We start from the raw sequence: 19,634 nt of genomic DNA, 5'->3' as shown, positions 1-19,634 counted from the left end.
AAGGATTTCGAAATTCAAGAGGAAGAGAGAGAGAGTGGGTTCGGCCAAAGATAGGGAGAGAGAAGGCTCAGGTTTTTCTGATTCAGAAAGTGTCAGAAAAAAGTGTAAATTTCCTGAAACCTTCACTATCTATTTATAGCATTCCACTAGGGTTAGGTTTGAATTATTTAGCATTAAAATAATGAAAATATCAGTTTAAATTTCCTACAAAAGTGGCTGGCCATGCTTAGTGGATTTGGGCCTCACTATTTGCAATTTTGCAGTTTTACCTTTTCTGCATCTGATTTTCTCAAAAACGCCAATTTTCTAATTCAACCATTTAAATGCCAATTCTAACTATTTAATAACTATAAATAATTATTAAATAATATTGTCATTTATCATATTTATTAATTGAACCATACAAAGTATCATAATTAACAAATATGCCCCTAAAACTCTTTCTTTACAATTTCGCCCTTACTTAGTGTAAAATTCACAAATAGACATAGTCTAATTTGAAAATTATAATTGATTAATCAAAACCAATTGCATGAGTCTTACAAGCAATATTATCTCAACTAGTGCGAGGACCATGGGTCTGTATAACCGAGCTTCCAATAAGTAGATCAAGAATTTAACACTAAAATTCACTAACTTATTAATTCTTCGTTGAATCCACGCATAGAACTTAGAATTGCACTCTCAGTTATATAGAATGCTCTATATGTTCCACCATATAGACACATCATTAGTTATCCATTGTTATAATCCTAATGTGATCACTGATCCTCTATATGAATGATCTACACTGTAAAGGGATTAAATTACCGTTACACCCCACAATGTATTTATTCCTTAAAACACTTGACCCCGTATAAATGATATTTCAGCTTATGTGAAATGAGTACTCCACCATTTATGTTCGTTTGGTCAAGCTCGAAGGAGATCATCCTTTGCTTACTATTCGCCAGATAGAAGCTATAGATTCCATGTTTATGATAGCGCTCCCACTCAATTGCACTACCGTGTTCCCAAAATGTACGTATCACCCTGACCTAAAAGTAGGCTCAACTAACAAATCAAAGAACACGAATAGCCTTTCAAGATTGAGCCTAATCATAACAGGATTAAGAACATTTGATCTAGGATCAACTAGGCGATATTGACTTGAATAGATATTACGGTAAGTTTAATAAATCTAAGTCAAAGTTCAATATCGGTCCCTTCCAATGCATACTCCATGCATCCAGCCTGAGCTTTACTTTAACCAATGTTCTGGAAAGAACATAGCACTTCTCCAAATGCAAGTAAACTCTGTTGTAGATTATCATATCAGTAAAACCCTATGTCTGATAAATCTAGGAAACTTTATTCACATAGTCATGTTTACTTTCCAATGTGTTGACGGCACAATAAACAGGATCAAGTATGTGAAAAGGGTTTCAGATGAATTTATACATTATATACATATAATCATGAAATAAATCATGTGAACCATGCAACATTAAATGTTATTTCTGATCTATATTAATAAGTAAATCTGATTATATTGAAATGAGTTTTATTTAGGGCATAAAACCCAACATGTACAACATCAAGAATTTGATATGGATATATGGCACAAGAGGATGGGTCGTATGAGTGAGCAAGGAATCAAAGAATTGACCAAACAAGGACTTCTAGGCAATTTAAAAACAACTTGACTGTCATTCTGTGATTGTGTGTTGGGAAAGCATCAAAGGTTGAAGTTCATGGCAGGCACTCATAGTTCAAAAAGACCATTAGAATATGTCTATGCTGATCTGTGGGGATCTCACAAGGTTGTAACACACTCAGGTAAACACTATTTCTTGTCTATTTTAGAAGATTTCATTAGGCATGTATGGGTTTATTTGCTTAAAACCAAAAAAGAATGTCTAGAAAAATTCATAGAATGGAAAACTGAGGTAGAAAATCAGTATGAAAAGAAATTGAAAGTTCTTAGGTCTGATAATGGCTTAGAATTTATCAACACCGAATTTGGCTTGTTATGTTATGAGTTTAGAATTCTTAGACATAGGACTGTTAAGCACACACCTCAGTAAAATGGTGTTACTGAGATATTTAATAGGACCTTATTATATAAAGTAAGATGCTTGCTGATTAGTTCTGGTCTGGGGAAAATCTATTAGGGGAAGTTCTCATTACTGCATGTTACTTGATCAATAGAAGTCCTAGTAGAGTCATTGACCTGAAAAACTCCCTATGAAAAATTGCATGGCACCACACCAAAACTGAATCACTTCAGAATCTTTGGTTGCACTGCATATGCTCACCAAAAGCTTGATAAATTGGAACCTAGAGTCATTAAATGCTTCATTCTTGGATATCCTAAGGCTGTTAAAGGATATAGGTTGTGTCAAATTGAAATAGAAAACCTAAGATTATTATATCTAGAAATGTAATCTTTAATGAGCATGATTTCATGCACTTGATAGCAAAGAAAGGCAAAGTTTCCGATGCTGCATGTACTAATAGCTGAGCTGGAGATAAATTTTCACAAAATTGAATTCTCACATGAATCACCACACACACCTGTATTGGAGACGAAAACTGAGGTGGAAACATAGGCTACTATAGAGGAACATGCTGAGGGAACATCTGAGGTGGACACTTTGAAAAATGGTCAAGATAATCAACCAGTTTGACTAACTACCAATTGACAAGAGAAAGAACTAGAAGAGAAATAAAACCCCCAAGCAGGTATGGTGGGGTTGACTTAAAAGCTTATGCCTTGGCTGTAGTACAGTCAAAAAATAATTTAGAAGTAATTACTTATGAAGAAGCTACTGCAAGTAAATCAAGGAAGAAATGGCTTGCTGGAATGGGAGAAGAGATGCAATCTCTAAAGAAGAACGAAACCTGGATTTTGGTTCCTAGGCCACAAGACAAGAAAGTTGTCTCTTGCAGGTGGTTGTTTAATCAGAAAGAGGGAATGACAGAAGGTGAGCCACCTAGCTACAATGCTAGGTTGGTAGCAAAGGGGTTCACACAGGTAGAAGTGATAGACTACACAGATATTTTCTCACCAGTGGTGAAACACAAAACCATTAGGATAATACTTGCTATTACTTCACACTATGACTTGGAGGTTGAGCAGTTAGATGTCAAAACTGCTTTCCTAAATGGTTTTCTAGATGAAGAGATATTCATGGAGCAACCACCTGATTATCAGGTAGAAAATGGTAAAACTTAATCGGTATGCTTGTTAAAAAGGTCACTGTATGGGTTAAAGAAATCACCTAGGCAGTGGAATTAAAGGTTCAACATGTCTGTTCAAAGTATTAGATTTTCAAGATCCAAATTTGACTCTTGTCTCTACTACAAGGAATTAGGGACACCTAAGGTTGTCTACCTACTGCTCTATGTTGATGACATGATGATCATCATCAAACACAAGACAGAATTTCAAGTCACTAAGGACAAACTAAGTTTTGAATTCAAAATGGAGGATCTTGGAGCTGTCAAGAAAATCTTTGGTATTGAAGTTGTAAGAAAATAGGCAAGAAGGAAAGATAATGCTAACTCTGAATAGCTACATTGAGAAAGTGATTAAAAAGTTCAGCTTGGATTCATCCAAGACAACAGCAGTACCACTTGCTGGGCACTTTAAGCTGTCAAATGAGCAGTGTCCTAAGACTAAAATAGAAAGCGAAAGCATGAAGGGGATACCATATGCTATGGCTGTTGGATGCCTTATGTATATCACGGTGAGCACTAGACCTGATATAACTCACCCCCTATGTGTATTGAGCAGGTTTATGGCAAATCCTAGGTTAGAACATTGGAATTCAATGAAATAGTTAATAACATACTTGAAAGGAACACTCAAGTATGGTTTAATCTACCAAAGAGACTCATGAAATGTGAGGTTAGAAGGCTATGTTGCTGCTGATTATGCATCAAACAAGGACAACAGAAGATCTACTACAACATATGTGTTTATGGTCAACAAGAGTTGCATTTGTTGGAAGTCTCAACAACAACAAGTGGTGGCACTTTCAATAACCAAATCAAAATTCATGGCCACCACTGAAGCTTTCAAAGAAGCTATCTGGCTACAGGGAACCCTACAAGAATTGCAACTGCTCAAGGATAAAGGAATAGTCTAATCTGATAGTCTTTCATCAATTCACTTGTGTAAAAAATCCTCTGTATCATGAGAAAAGCAAACACATTGACATCAAACTATACTGGATTCAAGAAAAGATTATTGACAAGGTTTTAGAGCTGGAAAAGGTGCACACAAGTGACAACCCTGCAGACATGGGAACAAAGGTTCTCACTTTCAGCAAACTGATGCATTGTGTCAGTTTGCTGAACATTGGTACTTGCTGAAACCTTTGAGAATTCAACATCATCAAGGCTTATGTGAAAAGGAAGCTAGTAGTTTGCTTTAGAGAATCAAGGTGGAATTTATGGTTATTTGTCCTCTAAATCAACCTACAACTAACTCACCTAACTTTAATTAACTTTGACAATTAAGTTATTTAGTTCGGTTATGAGGTGCTGTTATTTGCACCTGGTTTTCTGGTGGAGAGATATAAATTTAAATAGCTTCTCCTTTTCATTTCTGAGGAGAAGAATAGAGTGAGAGCTAATGAGTATGAGAGCCTAGGTTCAGAGCTGTGTATTCAAGTTCTTGGAGGGTCAAGAATTGAGGGTGTACTCAAGGTAAAAGGGTGAGAACTGTGATTGTTGTCTATGAGTTCTCGAGTGCAAAAGAGTAGTCCTCTATCATTGGTGTTTGTAAACTCTCTTATTCTTTATTAGTGAAAGTAAGATGGTATTTCTTAGCTGGATTATTGCTAGGGATCATTCTTCATCTCTAGGACCAAAATTAGGATAAAAATTGGTGTTTTCTCTTTTGTTAATTTATGTTCTTGTTCATTGTGTTGTTCAAATATTTGTGATTTGCCACTGTTTATATTAACAGTTTTATTGCAGGTTTGACTATAGAATCTTGGTGTTGTTTATGCCAAATTTACAAAAATATAGAAAGCAGTATTCAAACAGTCTCTTTCACAAACGTATAAATTAAAATAGTCACTAGTGCAACATGCTGTTTGAACCCTATCTGTTAATTTTTTTTTAGATTGTCTTAAATAATTATAACGTACATGAGTATGAGAGAAAATTTAACTAAAAAATTATTTCAAATAGCAAAGCTGATAGAAATACAGTAGTGTATCCCTTTTAAGAGAGTGCACTATAAATTTTTTCATAAATTTATACCCTTGCTATAAATTGTACGGGAAATGGGGTCGAATCCGCGCTTTAATTGGATATCAATGATTCAATTACATATGTTCATTAAAATCTGATCAACATCAATTATTGTTGTTGGCCCCATCTAATATAAAGTGACGGTGCACCAAAAATTTTTGTTCACTAGAGCAAAAGAAGGGATCAAGGGAGATGCCCAATTTGCTTTTAGGCCAAGTGAGAGATTGTTAGGGTTTATGCCCTGAAAAGTCGATAGAGATATTTTTGATTATTATTAAAGAGTTGAACATTTAGATATATACATGAATGTTAGATTATTAGTATTTATTATTGAATAATTTATATAAATATCAAAAAATTCCTTATTCTTATTCGTATATGATGTTGTGACTTATAGTTGTACACAGAACTAGCATCACTTTGCTATGAATAAAACAGTTAGAAATATATTAAAGATGGAATCTTTAATCAATGCTTTCTAGTATGGTTCATCGATGCTCATTCTTTGGTACAAGTAATCTCAGTTCAGATTATTGATGTAGTATGACATCTAAGTGAAGGATTGTATATAAAATAGAATATATATATAAAGGATCATTATGAATAAAGTTTTCTTTATCAAACATGTCGTTTACTATAGAGACCTAATTCATATCATAACGATGATCAATAGTAGATCATCCTTAATCTTGAGTAATCATGAACTCATATTCATGTTATTAGTTTCTTTGATTCACTTATTAAAGTTTCTCAGAGAAAATGATTCTTACAACTTCTATGTAGGTAATCTAATAATGTGGATGGCTAGAAACATGATCTACAATTATGGAATCCTAACTTTCCTAATGGATCAAATGTTGGTTCCCTTTAAGTGTTTTGTCTGGAACTGAAAAAGTTGTGCACAAATTTAGATTTGATCTGAACTATACTTTTACTAGTGAATTAGTGGTACTAAAGGATATAGAAGTGATTAGAAGGGTAAAATGATATTTTGATCAAAACTAATTATGAACCGACACAAGGAGGGCTAATCACTGGAATTGATTATATTAATAGACACTTTAATAAAACTGAGTAAATATAATTCTATAATAACTAAGAGTTAAATTCCATATTTACAGTGGAATAATCATAGAATTAATAAAACTGATTATTTGGTTGATGAGACTCAATAAATAATCAAGTTTATTAGAGCTTAGAATTATAGGTCCATGGTCCCCAAATTGCCACATTTAAATATTATCAAGGGTAGGGATAAAGAGTTGTATAATATTTTTTGAAAAAATCTATTTTGAATTGGAAAAATAGTAATTAATTAAATACTAATAAATAAATAATTGTTTCAAATTAATTAAATAGGAAAAAGACAAAATTTATTGAGATAAAATTTGTCAAGACAAGAATTGTTAAAACAAAAGTTGTGAGGACAAAAGACACCATCCTTGTCTTAATTGAGAAAAGGTAGACGCCTACCCCATAGTAGGGTGTCCCTAATTGTTTTTTCTTTTTGGGTTAATTAATTCAATAAGATAAATATTTGAATTTTAAACGTGGTTAAAGATATTTCAAACTGGTTGAGATATTCTTTCAAAGTTAGTTGAGAGATTCCCTCATCTGACATATCAGTAAATGAATTCGGTTATAAATATTTATTTAATTAATTAAATATAATTTATATAATGGGAAATCAACTACTATAAATAGAAGCCTGATTTGAGAAATTAGATGAAACTTTTGACATTGTATTTTCAAAATTCAAAGGCGAAATGGAAAAACTTTTTTTCTCTCTCAATTAGTTCTTGCTCATGTGTTGAGAATTTATCAAGAACAAATTAATCAGTTTACCTAATAGCTGACACTATTCCTTGTGTGTGGTGGATCAATTTGAAAGAATACAGTGTGAGTTACTAATCAACCTAAAAGGATTCAATTTATGAGAATTTTCGAGGATACCCTGATAGTCATTAAGAGGTATATATTCCTTTCATGTAATTTATATTTTGATTTAATGTTTATACATATGGAGATCCATTGGGGCTATGGTACAATGGTAATCAAATTTATAAATCTTCAGTTGCGTACCTAATTTAGTACCATAAAACTAAGAACAATATCTTATCGTACATTGTCCTCACATACGATAATCTACTCCCACTTATGTTGATTAGACATGAAGTATAATCTGCCCTGCCTTGTGCTATTCTCACACTTGGCATCCAATGGAGCAATCCTTATCACAAGTTTTACTCACCCATGATAAGAATACCAGTAAACCCATACAAGTAGCATAATGGATATCCTCAAGTGCTATGCTCACACAAGCAACAATAAAAACTATCCTGGAAGTGATATACTTATAAAAGCAGTCAAAAACCTTATCTCGATCTCATGCTAATAATACTAACGTAAACAATAATTCATAACAGCATCTCATAAACACATAAGCAACAAACCCATAATAAAGTTGTATGTTTCAACATACACCCTGTGCATAGATATCTACTCTTCTTTCCTCAATGGTTAAGAACACCTTTTGCGCTAATCCAAGCACCTCAATGTGGTTCCTTTTTAAGAAAAATATCCTTCAAAATACCCTGATCGGAGTACCATCATGGAATCATCTTTTTCGATGTCTGCAAAGTCCAAATTTCCTCTTTGCTTGCTTTTGAAGCCTCCTTTCAATTGAAACAATCCCCACATTACCCAATAACTCAAAATAATCCTATACAACCCAATGAAATAGCCCCAAGTCATCAAATCATAGTTGTCTCATTTGTTGGGGGTGTACCTGTTGAAATTTATTTTACCAGGATCTTAGATCTACTCACAAGTATGTTGTTTAACACCCTAAATATGAACTTTCTAAAACGATAAATAAACACATATAAAGTTAAGAAAACCTTACATTGATGGCAGCGGAATAATGTCTCCTTCCACTCAGATCTCTAACCCTTGTATCCTTTCTGTCGCAGAGTATTATCAAGATCTGAGCCCGAATGTCCTTCTCTTTGTGTGTGATCCTTCACAGTCTTCCAATCTATGATTGAGTTACCACTTGCTGTGTGTGGGCACTTACTCTATCACTAAGGTTTGAAATTTATGAAGAAGAAAAGAGAGAGAGAGAGAGAGAGAGAGAGAGAGAGAGAGAGAGAGAGAGAGAGAGAGAGAGAGAGAGAGAGAGAGAGAGAGAGAGAGAGAGAGAGAGAGAGAGAGAGAGAGAGAGAGAGAGAGAGAGAGAGAGAGAGAGAGAGAGAGAGAGAGAGAGATTTCGGCTATAGAGAGAAAAAGGAAGGCTCAGTTTTTCTGAAGAGAGAAATTTCTGACAGAAAAGGTTATTCAAAAGCATGTGAAAACTTGTTGAAAACTTATTATTTGACTGAGTCATCACTTTCTATTTATAGGCAACTACTAGGTTTAGGTTAGTAATTATTTGGCATTAAAATAATGAAAATATCAATTTGAAAAACCTACTCCAAGTGGCCGGCCATGGTGTGTAATGGGCCTTACTTGGATTTTGCAATTTTCACAAATTTTATTTCTATTTTCTCAAAAATGCAAATTTTCTAATTCTAACAATTTAAATGCCAAAACTAATTATTTAATAACTAAAATAGATTATTAAATAATATTGTCATTTAATTTAATTATTAATTAGACATATAAAGTCCATTAATAAATAAATAAACCTAGAATCTCTTTTCTTTACAATTTCGCCCCTGCTTAGTGAAAATTCACAAATTAGACATAGTCTAACTTTAGAATTATGATTAATTAATCACAAATCAATTATTGAGTCTTACAAGCAGTATAGTCTCAACTAGAATGGGGACCATGGATCTATATGATGAGCTTCCAATAAGTGAACCGAATTTACTAAGTAAATTCCTACTTATTAATTCTTCGTTGAATCCACTCTTAGAACTTAGAATTGCACTCTCAGACTTATATAGAGCATATAATATGTTCCACGATATAGATATGCTATCTCATTTAACCATTTTTATAATCTTAATGTGATCAAAGATCCTCTATATAGATGATTTACATCGAGATGGGATAATTTTACCGTTCTCACCCCTCAATGTATTTTGCCCCTTAAAACACTTAGCTACCTGTAAATGATGTTTAGTGATCTAAGAATTAGTCACTTAAACAAGAGCTCATCCATTTACTTCAATTTAGCTAAGCTCGAAGGGAATCATCACTTGACTTCTATACACCAGTAGAAGCTATAGATTCCATATTTATGTTCAGCACTCCCACTCAATCATACTATCATGTTCCCAAAATATACGTACCACCCTGACCCAAAAGTAGGCTTAACTAATAAATCAAAGAACATGAATAGTACTCCTGAGTTGAGCCTAAGCATATCAGGATTTAGATTCTTTTAATCTTAAGATCAACTACTGATATTGACTTGGAAAGATATGACGGTAAGTTTATAATATCTTAACTAAGTTGCAATATCGGTCCAGTCCAATGTATACTCCATACATTCGAAACTAGTATACTTTACTAATGTCCTGGAAAGAACATAACACTTACTCCAAGTGTAAGTATACATCATCGCTGATTATCACATTAGTGTAAATCCAAAACACTGATGAAACAGGGACTTAGTCTTTTGATTCATATGATCACAATCACATTCCACTGTGTTGACGATACTGTAATTGTGAATAAACATATGATCTGGATTTAACTGATTTTGTGTGTAAATGTAATAAACATATTAAACCATTAGCATGTAAAATTCATGCAAACATAAATCACTTCAAATTTCTTATATTGATAACTAATCAGATTGTAAAGGGTTTTATTTAGGACACAAAACCCAACAGTACCATCTTTAATGGAGTCAAATATAAAAATTTTAATTTTTTTTATCAAGAAGAAGAAAACTTCATTAATCAACCCACGGAATACAAACAAGCTATACTTCTCCAAAGAGAAGCAACAAAAACAAGCTCCTAATAATTATAAATCAATCTTTGAAGTAAATTCTTCTCCTCTCTTGAATCTTTCCTATCTTTCATCAAGATGGGCCTATATTTCACATCACATTTAATTTTGTTCACTATACAATTAACAGTATTGGAATAATAGGAAAACAAGCAATTGTTTTAATTTCTCCATATGTGATAAATCGTGACAGTCAACATTAAAACTCTAATTCTGTCAATGATTTTCGGCCTTGTGGTGCCCAGCCAAACAATCCAGCTATCATAGTTCTTGGACCAACCTTCAAACCCTAGCAATTGGAAGAGAAAAATCAGCACCTGTTGAGACAAGTTGCAGCTGAAAAAAAATATGGAGGTGGCTCTCAGTTTCATTGTCACACACCACACAGTTTTTGTTCAGAATTGGTATGTTCAAACGACACAGCATATCCCTCGTGAGTAACTTGGATTGAGCTGCTTGCCAAAGCTGAAAAGCATGTTTTTGCATGTTCAAGCCGCACCAAATCACACCAGCAGCTGATTCTGCAACCTAGTGCAACATTCTGCGATACAGATTGACAACTTTGAATTCCTCTCCACCTGCTGCTATGATATCAACCTTGTTGTAAGTTATAAGCAACCTACAAAGCTTCCTCCAATATCAGCTCATATCCATACTCAACTTATAAGACCAGAAATCACTCCATTTGAGATAAACCGATTTAATCCACTTAACCCAAAGCAAGTCTTTTTTTATTCATCAAGTCCCATATAAATCTAGCTAAAGAAGCTTTGTTCCATCCTTAAAGCCAAGACCACTATAAGCTTTTGGAAGGCACACCCTCTCTTAACTTGCCAAATCAACTCTAGTTCGATTATCTTTAAACCCTAAAGGAATCCCCAGCATAATTTCTCAATCTCTTTTATCACACTTTGAGGTAAAAGAAACACTCTTATCCAATAATTCCATAATCCAATCAAAGTAGATTGGATTAATTGGATTCGACTAGCATAGGATAAGTGCTTATTAGCCCAAGAGTGGAGCTTAAGCTTCATTTTCTTCAAGATAGCACCACAATCATCAAGTCTCCATTTTGTTAGTCTTAGAGGGATCCTGAAATACTTAAGAGGGAACTCTCCAAGAGAAAGATTAATCTTTTGAGTAAGAGGAATCGACTGAGAAACTCCATCAAAGTAAACGTGAGATTTTACAAAATTGATAGAAAGACCCGAAGTCTTGCTAAACTCATCGAGCACTTCCTTGATAGCAAAAAGAGAGTCCTCATTCCCTTTACAAAAGATCACTAAATCATCTGTGAAACATAGATTAGTGAGTTTCAATTTCTTGCATAAGGGATGGTACCTGAATCTCTTTTCTCCGACTGCTTTTTGGATTCTTTGGGATAAATACTCCATGACAAGAACAAAGAGAAGGGGGGAAATGGAATCCCCTTGTCTTAGCCCCTGCTCTCCCTTAAAAGTCCCCTGAAATCTACCTTTCAAGCGCAGAGAATAAGAAGTGTTTCTCACACAGTTCATGATCCACTTGACAAACTTAGCAGGGAAGCAAATAGGTCACAAGAAGCTTCTCAAGAAAATCTCAATTAACCGTGTCGTAAGCTTTACTAATATCAATTTTGATAGTGCATCTTAGGGAGCTGTTCTTCCTTCTGTAGTTCATCAAGATGTCCTGAAGAATAAGAATATTGTAGGCAATGAAACAACCCTTGACAAAGGCTCCCTGGTTCCGACTCACTAAAATGGGGAGGACATTAGCAATAGGCCGGCAGTCAATATCTTTAAAAGGATATCTTGAAGAACTACAGAAGAAAGAACTGCTAATTAAAAAAGTTCCATTTCTTTTAAAGCAATTCGCATTTATATCCCTCTTTTGTAATTTGTTTTATATTTACAAAACTGTTAAATAAAATTTACATAAAGTTTTATAAAATAAAAAAAGAGACTAAATTGCAAAACAATGTTAAAATTTTAGGGTGCCCACGCTGGCCACCAATATTGACTTCTATGATTTGTAGATTTCAACAATGCTTTTTCTTCCTTTCCTGTTTCGCTTTCAGTTGTCTGCTCCTGCATTTAAAACAAAGAAAAGTCTACTCGTTTTTTGTTACTTCAACAGAAATGTGTCGAGCTTTTGAGGCCACAGAATTCTCTACTCGATCTTGTTTACTTTCTTGTTGCTCAATAGAGCTGTCTTCAGACATTGTCAAAGAATCCAAATAACTCTTAATGAGAATTAAGAAAACACAATACACAAGAGCACCAAACATGTACAAAAAGCTGGGTCCATCATTTCCCAAGATTTCAATAGAAGTGTCCATGGTGAATTCAAGAAGAAAGCTGAATATACCAAGCTTCACAGGCTGTTCTCTCCCAGATGATATGGTCAAAGCAAATAGAGAAAATGATCCAGTAGTGAATACATCAAATTTATTCCCTTGGGAAACTCTCCCTTCATTTTTCCACTTACAAGAATCCATGTACTTTGAATGTATTTTAAACCTTGGATACTTTGTCATGAAAATCATAACTGAAACCATCATGAAGAAGAAAGCTTTAACCATGGTTCGTACCAAATACTGACCATGACATTTCATTACCAATTTGTTAATGAATATAGGTGCCCTGAACAAAGAAGAGCCAAGCAAAAGAGCCAAGATGATAAAGCAAATGCTCTTCAAATTTCCAGCTTCTGTAAATTGTAGTTCGAAGAAGGGGGACAAAAATAGACATACAATGCCAACAATGGCTGATACAAATTCCAAACTAATAAACAATACGTTTTTGAATCTCTCCATTTTTTAGCCCTTCAAAATGGTTGGTGATATTATATATTCATCACTATAGTCTGATTTATTTCCCATCAAGGATTCCATATAACGTCTTAGAAAAATCAACCCAATACAGTAGAGAACTGCCCCATACATATACCAGAGATTAGGCCCATCATCATATGCTGGAATTTCCATAGAAGTGTCCATAATCAGGCCTATCAGAACACTAAACAAGCCAAGTTCTATAGTTCTGTGGCTTTCTGAAGATAAAAGTAAGGCTAAAAGAGCAAATGCTCCAATGGAATACAGACTATATTGACTTCCATGTGATATTTTTCTTCCTTGTTCTTCAACACAAGATTTTCTATATTTAGAATGAACATCAAAATGAGGATACTTGATCAAGAAGGCCAGTATCCAAACAACCCCTAGAAAAACAATTTCAATAATTGATATTACAGAAAAGTTTAACTTCCATACCTTCTGCATGATATCACTCCAGATTGGAGCCACAAAAACAAGAAAAACGAGGAGAGCTGAGATTGTGGCGAAAACAAGGAGCTCTGAGCTTTTAGTATCATCAAATTGCATATTGAAGAAGGAGCTCTGGGACAAAAACAACAAGCCAAGAATAGCTGAAAGTACTCCTAGTATAATTCGAAGATAGAACATACTATTTGAATTCGAGATTATTGAAGCCATGGAGATAGTGTAAAAAAGAAAAAAGACGAATTACAGAGTATAATTGGTACCAAATGTGTTGAATGAAGAGATTTGATATCAGTCAGGACTCAGGAGAGAATATACAAGAAAGAAAACTAGCTATTAAGCACTGTTGTTCAATTGGACTTTGGTGTAAAGCTTTTGTAATATCATGTGAACATAATTATTCGTGCCTAATATTAGATCTAATAAAGATTAACTATGGAGATGAACGATGGTTAAAATCTAATGTCACTGTAACAAAAGAAATTAGAAAAAAGAAACTAAATGTCATGTCAGCATAGAGATTAGGAAGATATTTACACAGAAAAATAAGAGTGAGCAGAATCAGACAAAAATAATAATGAGAAAAATGTGAAAATATTGATGTTGAAATGATTGATGTTACTTGATCTTAGCCTAGCAGAAATGAAAAGTCGTTGACAAGGTAATGTGTTAGAGAATTTTTCTGCTGGTAATAGTTTATTATAATTTTATATAATAATATAAATATTTAAATAATATCCCACAACTAATGGTGAGGATGACGTGGCATTTTAGAAAAGTCATAAAGGGAAGAGTGGAACATATGTAGGTAGAATAAGTGAAGCAGATCTGAGCCGAGCTGAGGATTCACTCAAAGGAAAGATGAAAACCAAAGATATGCAGAGATAAGTAATCAATCTACAAACAGTTTTTAGCAGAAAGAAGTTTCATGGGCTTCGACTTAAATTAGTGAAAATGGCAGATGTCACAAGTGACCAACTTGAACAAGTTTTAAGCTTCAAAGTTTTGTAAGAAGGGGAACAAATTAAGGAAATTTTCTTCCAAGTAATTTTTGATTTATTAAGAAAAAAAAGGTAATTTTGGATTTCTATACTTACAAATAGTACAATAGAAATAAAATCTAATACAATATAATGCCGCGTACTAAACAAAAAAATATAGCGTACTAAAACAACCCAGTGTAGTTATTTCAAAGGAGCTATTTGGAGTGCAGCACTCGCAGCATCCATCTTATTCAGCATTATTAATTGTTATACATGTAAAATAATAATAATAAAGAAAGAAACAAAGAAAAGAAAAAGTAAAAACGTTTTTGTATCACATAAAAATGGGATTTCTGGTTTTCTTATATTTTGTTCTTCCTAACTAACAGTATAAAAATACATTGTATATAATCGCCATACTTTCTCTAGATATATATTGTTTTTTGAGGAAATAATTAGCAAAACGAAACTTCCACTGCGAATAAGAAATAGTTTGGTGTGTAGTTTCTTGTTAACTTTCTTAGAGGAAATTCGTCAACAGATTTAGTTACAATTATTTCTTACAATAAAACCATTCTACAAATATAGTAAGTAATTTCCCTTGTGTATATCGTGTATTGTAATATTACTTAAAACAAAAATTTATATGCGCAAAAAATATATTTAACAACTAGAGGTGATAACAAAAAGTCTTAAAATAGATGTTTGCATTAACCATAGACCAAGATCAGCTCCCAAATGGAACGGATAACCACCAAAACCTTAAAGTTAATTATCTCTTTCATTCCCACCCATCCCCTCATAATTTCCCATTTCTCATACTCAACCAAAACCTCTCTCAATTCCATGTTCAAGAACAAAACTTGTATTGGAGTAGGAAAAATTAAAGGAGGACAAACAATCAGCAACTACTGCACATGGAACATTTTGAAAAATTTAACTGTTCCATTGTAGTCACTATATTAATAAATAGTTACTATTAATTCAAATAGGAAGAATAGTTTTGATTTTGATATAAATTTACAACAGTGACCAGAAAATAAGATGGCGACGACAATAGGAATGACGCCTAACAAAACGGAAGACACGATCGTGTGTTATGCTCCGACCATGATAACAACCAACGGTATTTGGCAAGGAGATAATCCTTTGGATTACTCTCTTCCTCTATTCATCTTGCAGCTGACTTTAATTGTGGTCACCACTCGCACATTGGTTGTCCTTCTCAAACCCTTTCGTCAACCTAGAGTTATCTCTGAAATCATGGTATGTTCTTTTTATAAGCATAATACTTTTAACTGTTGGATCATTTTCTTCTATATCTGTTTATGTGCATTTATTCATAATTGGATCCTTTCCTTGTATATAAATATGTAAAGTTTATAAAAAAAATATATTGTAATGTATTGTGTACAGGGTGGTGTGTTATTGGGGCCGTCAGTACTGGGACGCAATGCAAGATTTGCCAACACAATATTTCCTCTAAGAAGTGTGATGGTGCTTGAGACAATGGCAAATGTTGGTCTGCTTTACTTCCTCTTCCTGGTTGGAGTGGAGATGGACCTTTCGGTTATTCGACGAACAGGGAAAAAGTCCCTTGCCATTGCAGTTGCTGGAATGGTGTTGCCATTCATAATTGGCGCATGCTTTTCTTTCATTCTTCATAAAAAGGATGAGAGCATGACACAAGGCACTTACATACTCTTTCTAGGTGTAGCTCTCTCTGTAACTGCATTTCCAGTTCTGGCCAGAATACTTGCAGAGCTCAAACTCATTAACACCGAGCTCGGCAGGATTGCCTTATCTTCTGCTCTCATAAATGACATGTGTGCTTGGATTCTCCTCGCTTTGGCCATTGCCTTAGCTGAAAACCGTGCTAGCTCCTTGGCTTCCCTCTGGGTCATACTTTCAAGTGCAGCTTTTGTTGCCTTTTGTGTTTTGATCGTCCGACCAATTATATCATGGATGGTTCGAAGAACGCCAGAGGGAGAAAGTTTCAGTGAGTTCAATATATGTCTCATCCTCACTGGAGTCATGATCTCAGGATTCATCACAGACGCCATTGGAACTCATTCTGTTTTTGGAGCTTTTGTGTTTGGCCTAGTTATACCAAATGGACCTCTTGGCGTTACTCTTATAGAGAAGCTAGAGGATTTTATTTCGGGGCTTTTACTCCCTCTATTCTTTGCAATAAGTGGGCTTAAAACTGATGTGTCAACTATCCAATCAATTGGAACTTGGGGATTTTTAATGCTCATCATATTTCTTGCCTGCGCTGGCAAAATTGTTGGAACTCTTCTTGTTGCCATGTATTACAAAATGACAATTCACGAAGGATTCACTCTTGGTTTTCTCATGAACTCTAAAGGCCTCGTTGAAATGATAGTCCTCAATGTCGGAAGAGATCAAAAAGTAAGAAAATCACATTAATACTCCCATGTAATTATATCACCTCAAAAAAAAAAAAAAACTAATGATATGCATTTCATGTTTTTGCAGGTCTTAGATGACGAGTCCTTTGCAATTATGGTAATTGTAGCAGTGATAATGACCGCAATTATCACGCCAGTTGTCACATCAATATATAAGCCAGCAAGGAAGTTCGTACCTTATAAACGAAGAACAATTCAAAGGTCAAAACCAGACGCAGAGTTACGAGTATTGGTTTGCATCCACACCCCTCGAAATGTGCCAACAATCATCAACCTTCTTGAAGCTTCACACCCCACCAAAAAATCTCCTATATGCGTATATGTTCTCCATTTAGTTGAACTCACTGGCCGTGCATCTGCAATGCTCATAGTTCACAACACGAGGAAATCCGGCAGACCAGCTCTTAATAGAACACAGGCCCAGTCAGATCACATCATCAATGCCTTTGAGAACTATGAGCAACACGCTGGTTGTGTTACTGTCCAACCTCTCACTGCCATTTCTCCTTACTCCACAATGCATGAAGACATTTGCAACTTGGCTGAGGACAAACGAGTAGCCTTCGTTATCATTCCTTTCCATAAACAACAAACGGTTGATGGTGGAATGGAAGCTACAAATCCAGCATTCCGGATGGTGAACCAAAATGTACTAGCTAATGCACCTTGCTCAGTTGGCATTCTTGTTGATAGAGGGCTAAGTGGCTCCACACGCTTAGCTGCAAACCAAGTGACTCATCATATAGCAGTGATATTCTTTGGGGGACCAGATGATAGAGAAGCATTGTCTTATGCTTGGAGAATGTCTGACCATCCAGGGACAAGTCTCACAGTTTTGCGCTTCATTTCGGGTGAGGATGATTCTAATGTAGTGCAACCTCGTGACAATCTTAATGACCCGAGAATGTTAACAGTTGAAACAGATGATGCAATGGAAAGGCATCTGGATGATGAGCTTGTGAATGATTTTAGGACAAAAACCATGAACGATGAATCAATTATGTATAGTGAGAAGTTGGTGAATAATGGAGAGGAGACAGTAGCAGCAATAAGGTCAATGGACAATATCCATGACTTGTTCATCGTTGGAAGAGGACAAGGAATGATATCACCTCTCACAGCTGGACTCACAGACTGGAGTGAATGCCCAGAACTTGGTGCAATTGGGGATCTGCTTGCATCATCGGATTTCGCAGCAACAGTGTCTGTGTTGGTTGTACAACAGTATGTTGGTGCAGGGCCAAATGAAGGCATTGGACAACCTGACAGCCCAGGACATCCGGATGAACAATATTCCAATATGCAGAATATGAACCACAGGCCACCACCAAGAGGACAAAATATATTCAACTCTTAAAACTATACCACTTGTGTTGTGGTGCTCCAAAAGCCTCTGCAAACTCGGATAACATATAGAATATATGAAAACTTTTTCTTTCTTATGTAATGCACCTTTTGTTGACATTGAACATGTAATCATACAGTCTAAAACTAGGTTCATTTTCATTTAATTAGAGCCATTTTTTCCCTTTCTTTTTAATATTTTCTTGATAACCTATTTCAATAGTGGGAGGCCTTTTATTCGTACATTTTAATTTGTAGGAAAATCAAACTGGCTTTTGGTGTAAACGTATGTAGCCTCCTAATTTTGAGCATTCATCACTATATAATCATCTCATGATATCAAAGAAAGAACCTATTTATATGGATGGAAATAAGTGAAGAAGAGCTAAATAGAAAGAAACTATCCAAAAGTATCATAACAGAATTTTTGATTTAACGATTCTTTTTAACATTTTTATTTTTTTTAAATAAAAACTAACGGAGAGTTAACATTTCCCGTTAACATTTAAAAATAAGAAAAATAAAATATCCCAAAAATTATTTACCATATTTCAATCGCAGAGGAGGCTTAAAAATTTTCTATTGAAATTTTCAATCCGTAGTTGTTAGATAGGGTCTTCTTCGAGACAAGACTAATCTCCCAAAATGCAAAATAATTGCAGTTTTCAATTCATAAAATCGATATCAATCATACAGAAAAAATGGGTTTTATACCCAGCTTACATTTCAAAGAAGCAAAACAGAATTGAAAGAAAAACAATGCAACAATTTCCCTCAGCCTTCCCTCAACGAGTCTCAAGCTTAACAAACTCTTGCAACCATTTTGGCCTCACGCGCACTCGGGTTCCACGCGCTCTCGCACTTCCCTCTTCCGAGTCCCTTCGCGCCATGTCCTGGTTTGGCTCCAATCCTGGGGATATCTCAGCTGAGAGTTCTTCCTCTAACTGATCTTGTAATTGAGCTTGCACCTTATCAACCTTCAATTGTAATGGGCTTGTAACTTGGGCCGGCCCAACACTGCCCCCCTCTTCAAGCACAACCTTGTCCTCAAGGTTGACACTTCCATACACCTGCTCAAACTCAGCCAAATTCTCCCAGGTGGCATCCTCTAATGCGCTTAAGGACCATTGCACCAACACCTGTTGTTGTCCTGAATGTAAGCGAGAAGACAGTATGGCTTGGGGTAACATCAGTGGTTTGTTGTTAATACTCATTTCGGGCAGCGAGTAACACACCGGTGGTTTGGGGCCATAGAAGGGCTTCAAAACTGACACGTGAAAGGTCGGGTGGATTCTGCTTCCTTCGGGTAATGCAAGAGTGTATGCCACTGGTCCAACTTGGGCAGTGATAGCAAATGGTCCGAAATAACGCTTGGACAGCTTAGGATTCAAGCGATTCGCAACA

General features: G+C 35.0%; 1 protein-coding gene across 1 annotated transcript; it reads left to right on the top strand.

Annotated features, from left to right (window-relative positions):
- Positions 1–15,187: 15,187 nt before the first annotated feature.
- Positions 15,188–18,515, top strand: LOC115713343 (cation/H(+) antiporter 15). The gene is made up of 3 exons (XM_030641824.2): positions 15,188–15,720; positions 15,871–16,866; positions 16,954–18,515. The coding sequence occupies exons 1-3, from the start codon at positions 15,499–15,501 to the stop codon at positions 18,241–18,243; spliced, it is 2,508 nt and encodes an 835-aa protein (XP_030497684.2). The 5' UTR covers positions 15,188–15,498; the 3' UTR covers positions 18,244–18,515.
- Positions 18,516–19,634: the final 1,119 nt, after the last annotated feature.

This window comes from Cannabis sativa, chromosome 4 (genome assembly GCF_029168945.1).
Source record: "Cannabis sativa cultivar Pink pepper isolate KNU-18-1 chromosome 4, ASM2916894v1, whole genome shotgun sequence".
In the NCBI taxonomy this organism is placed as follows: domain Eukaryota; kingdom Viridiplantae; phylum Streptophyta; class Magnoliopsida; order Rosales; family Cannabaceae; genus Cannabis; species Cannabis sativa.
The sequence above is the reverse complement of the archived record's forward strand: the minus strand, read 5'-3'. Positions and strand labels throughout refer to the sequence as shown.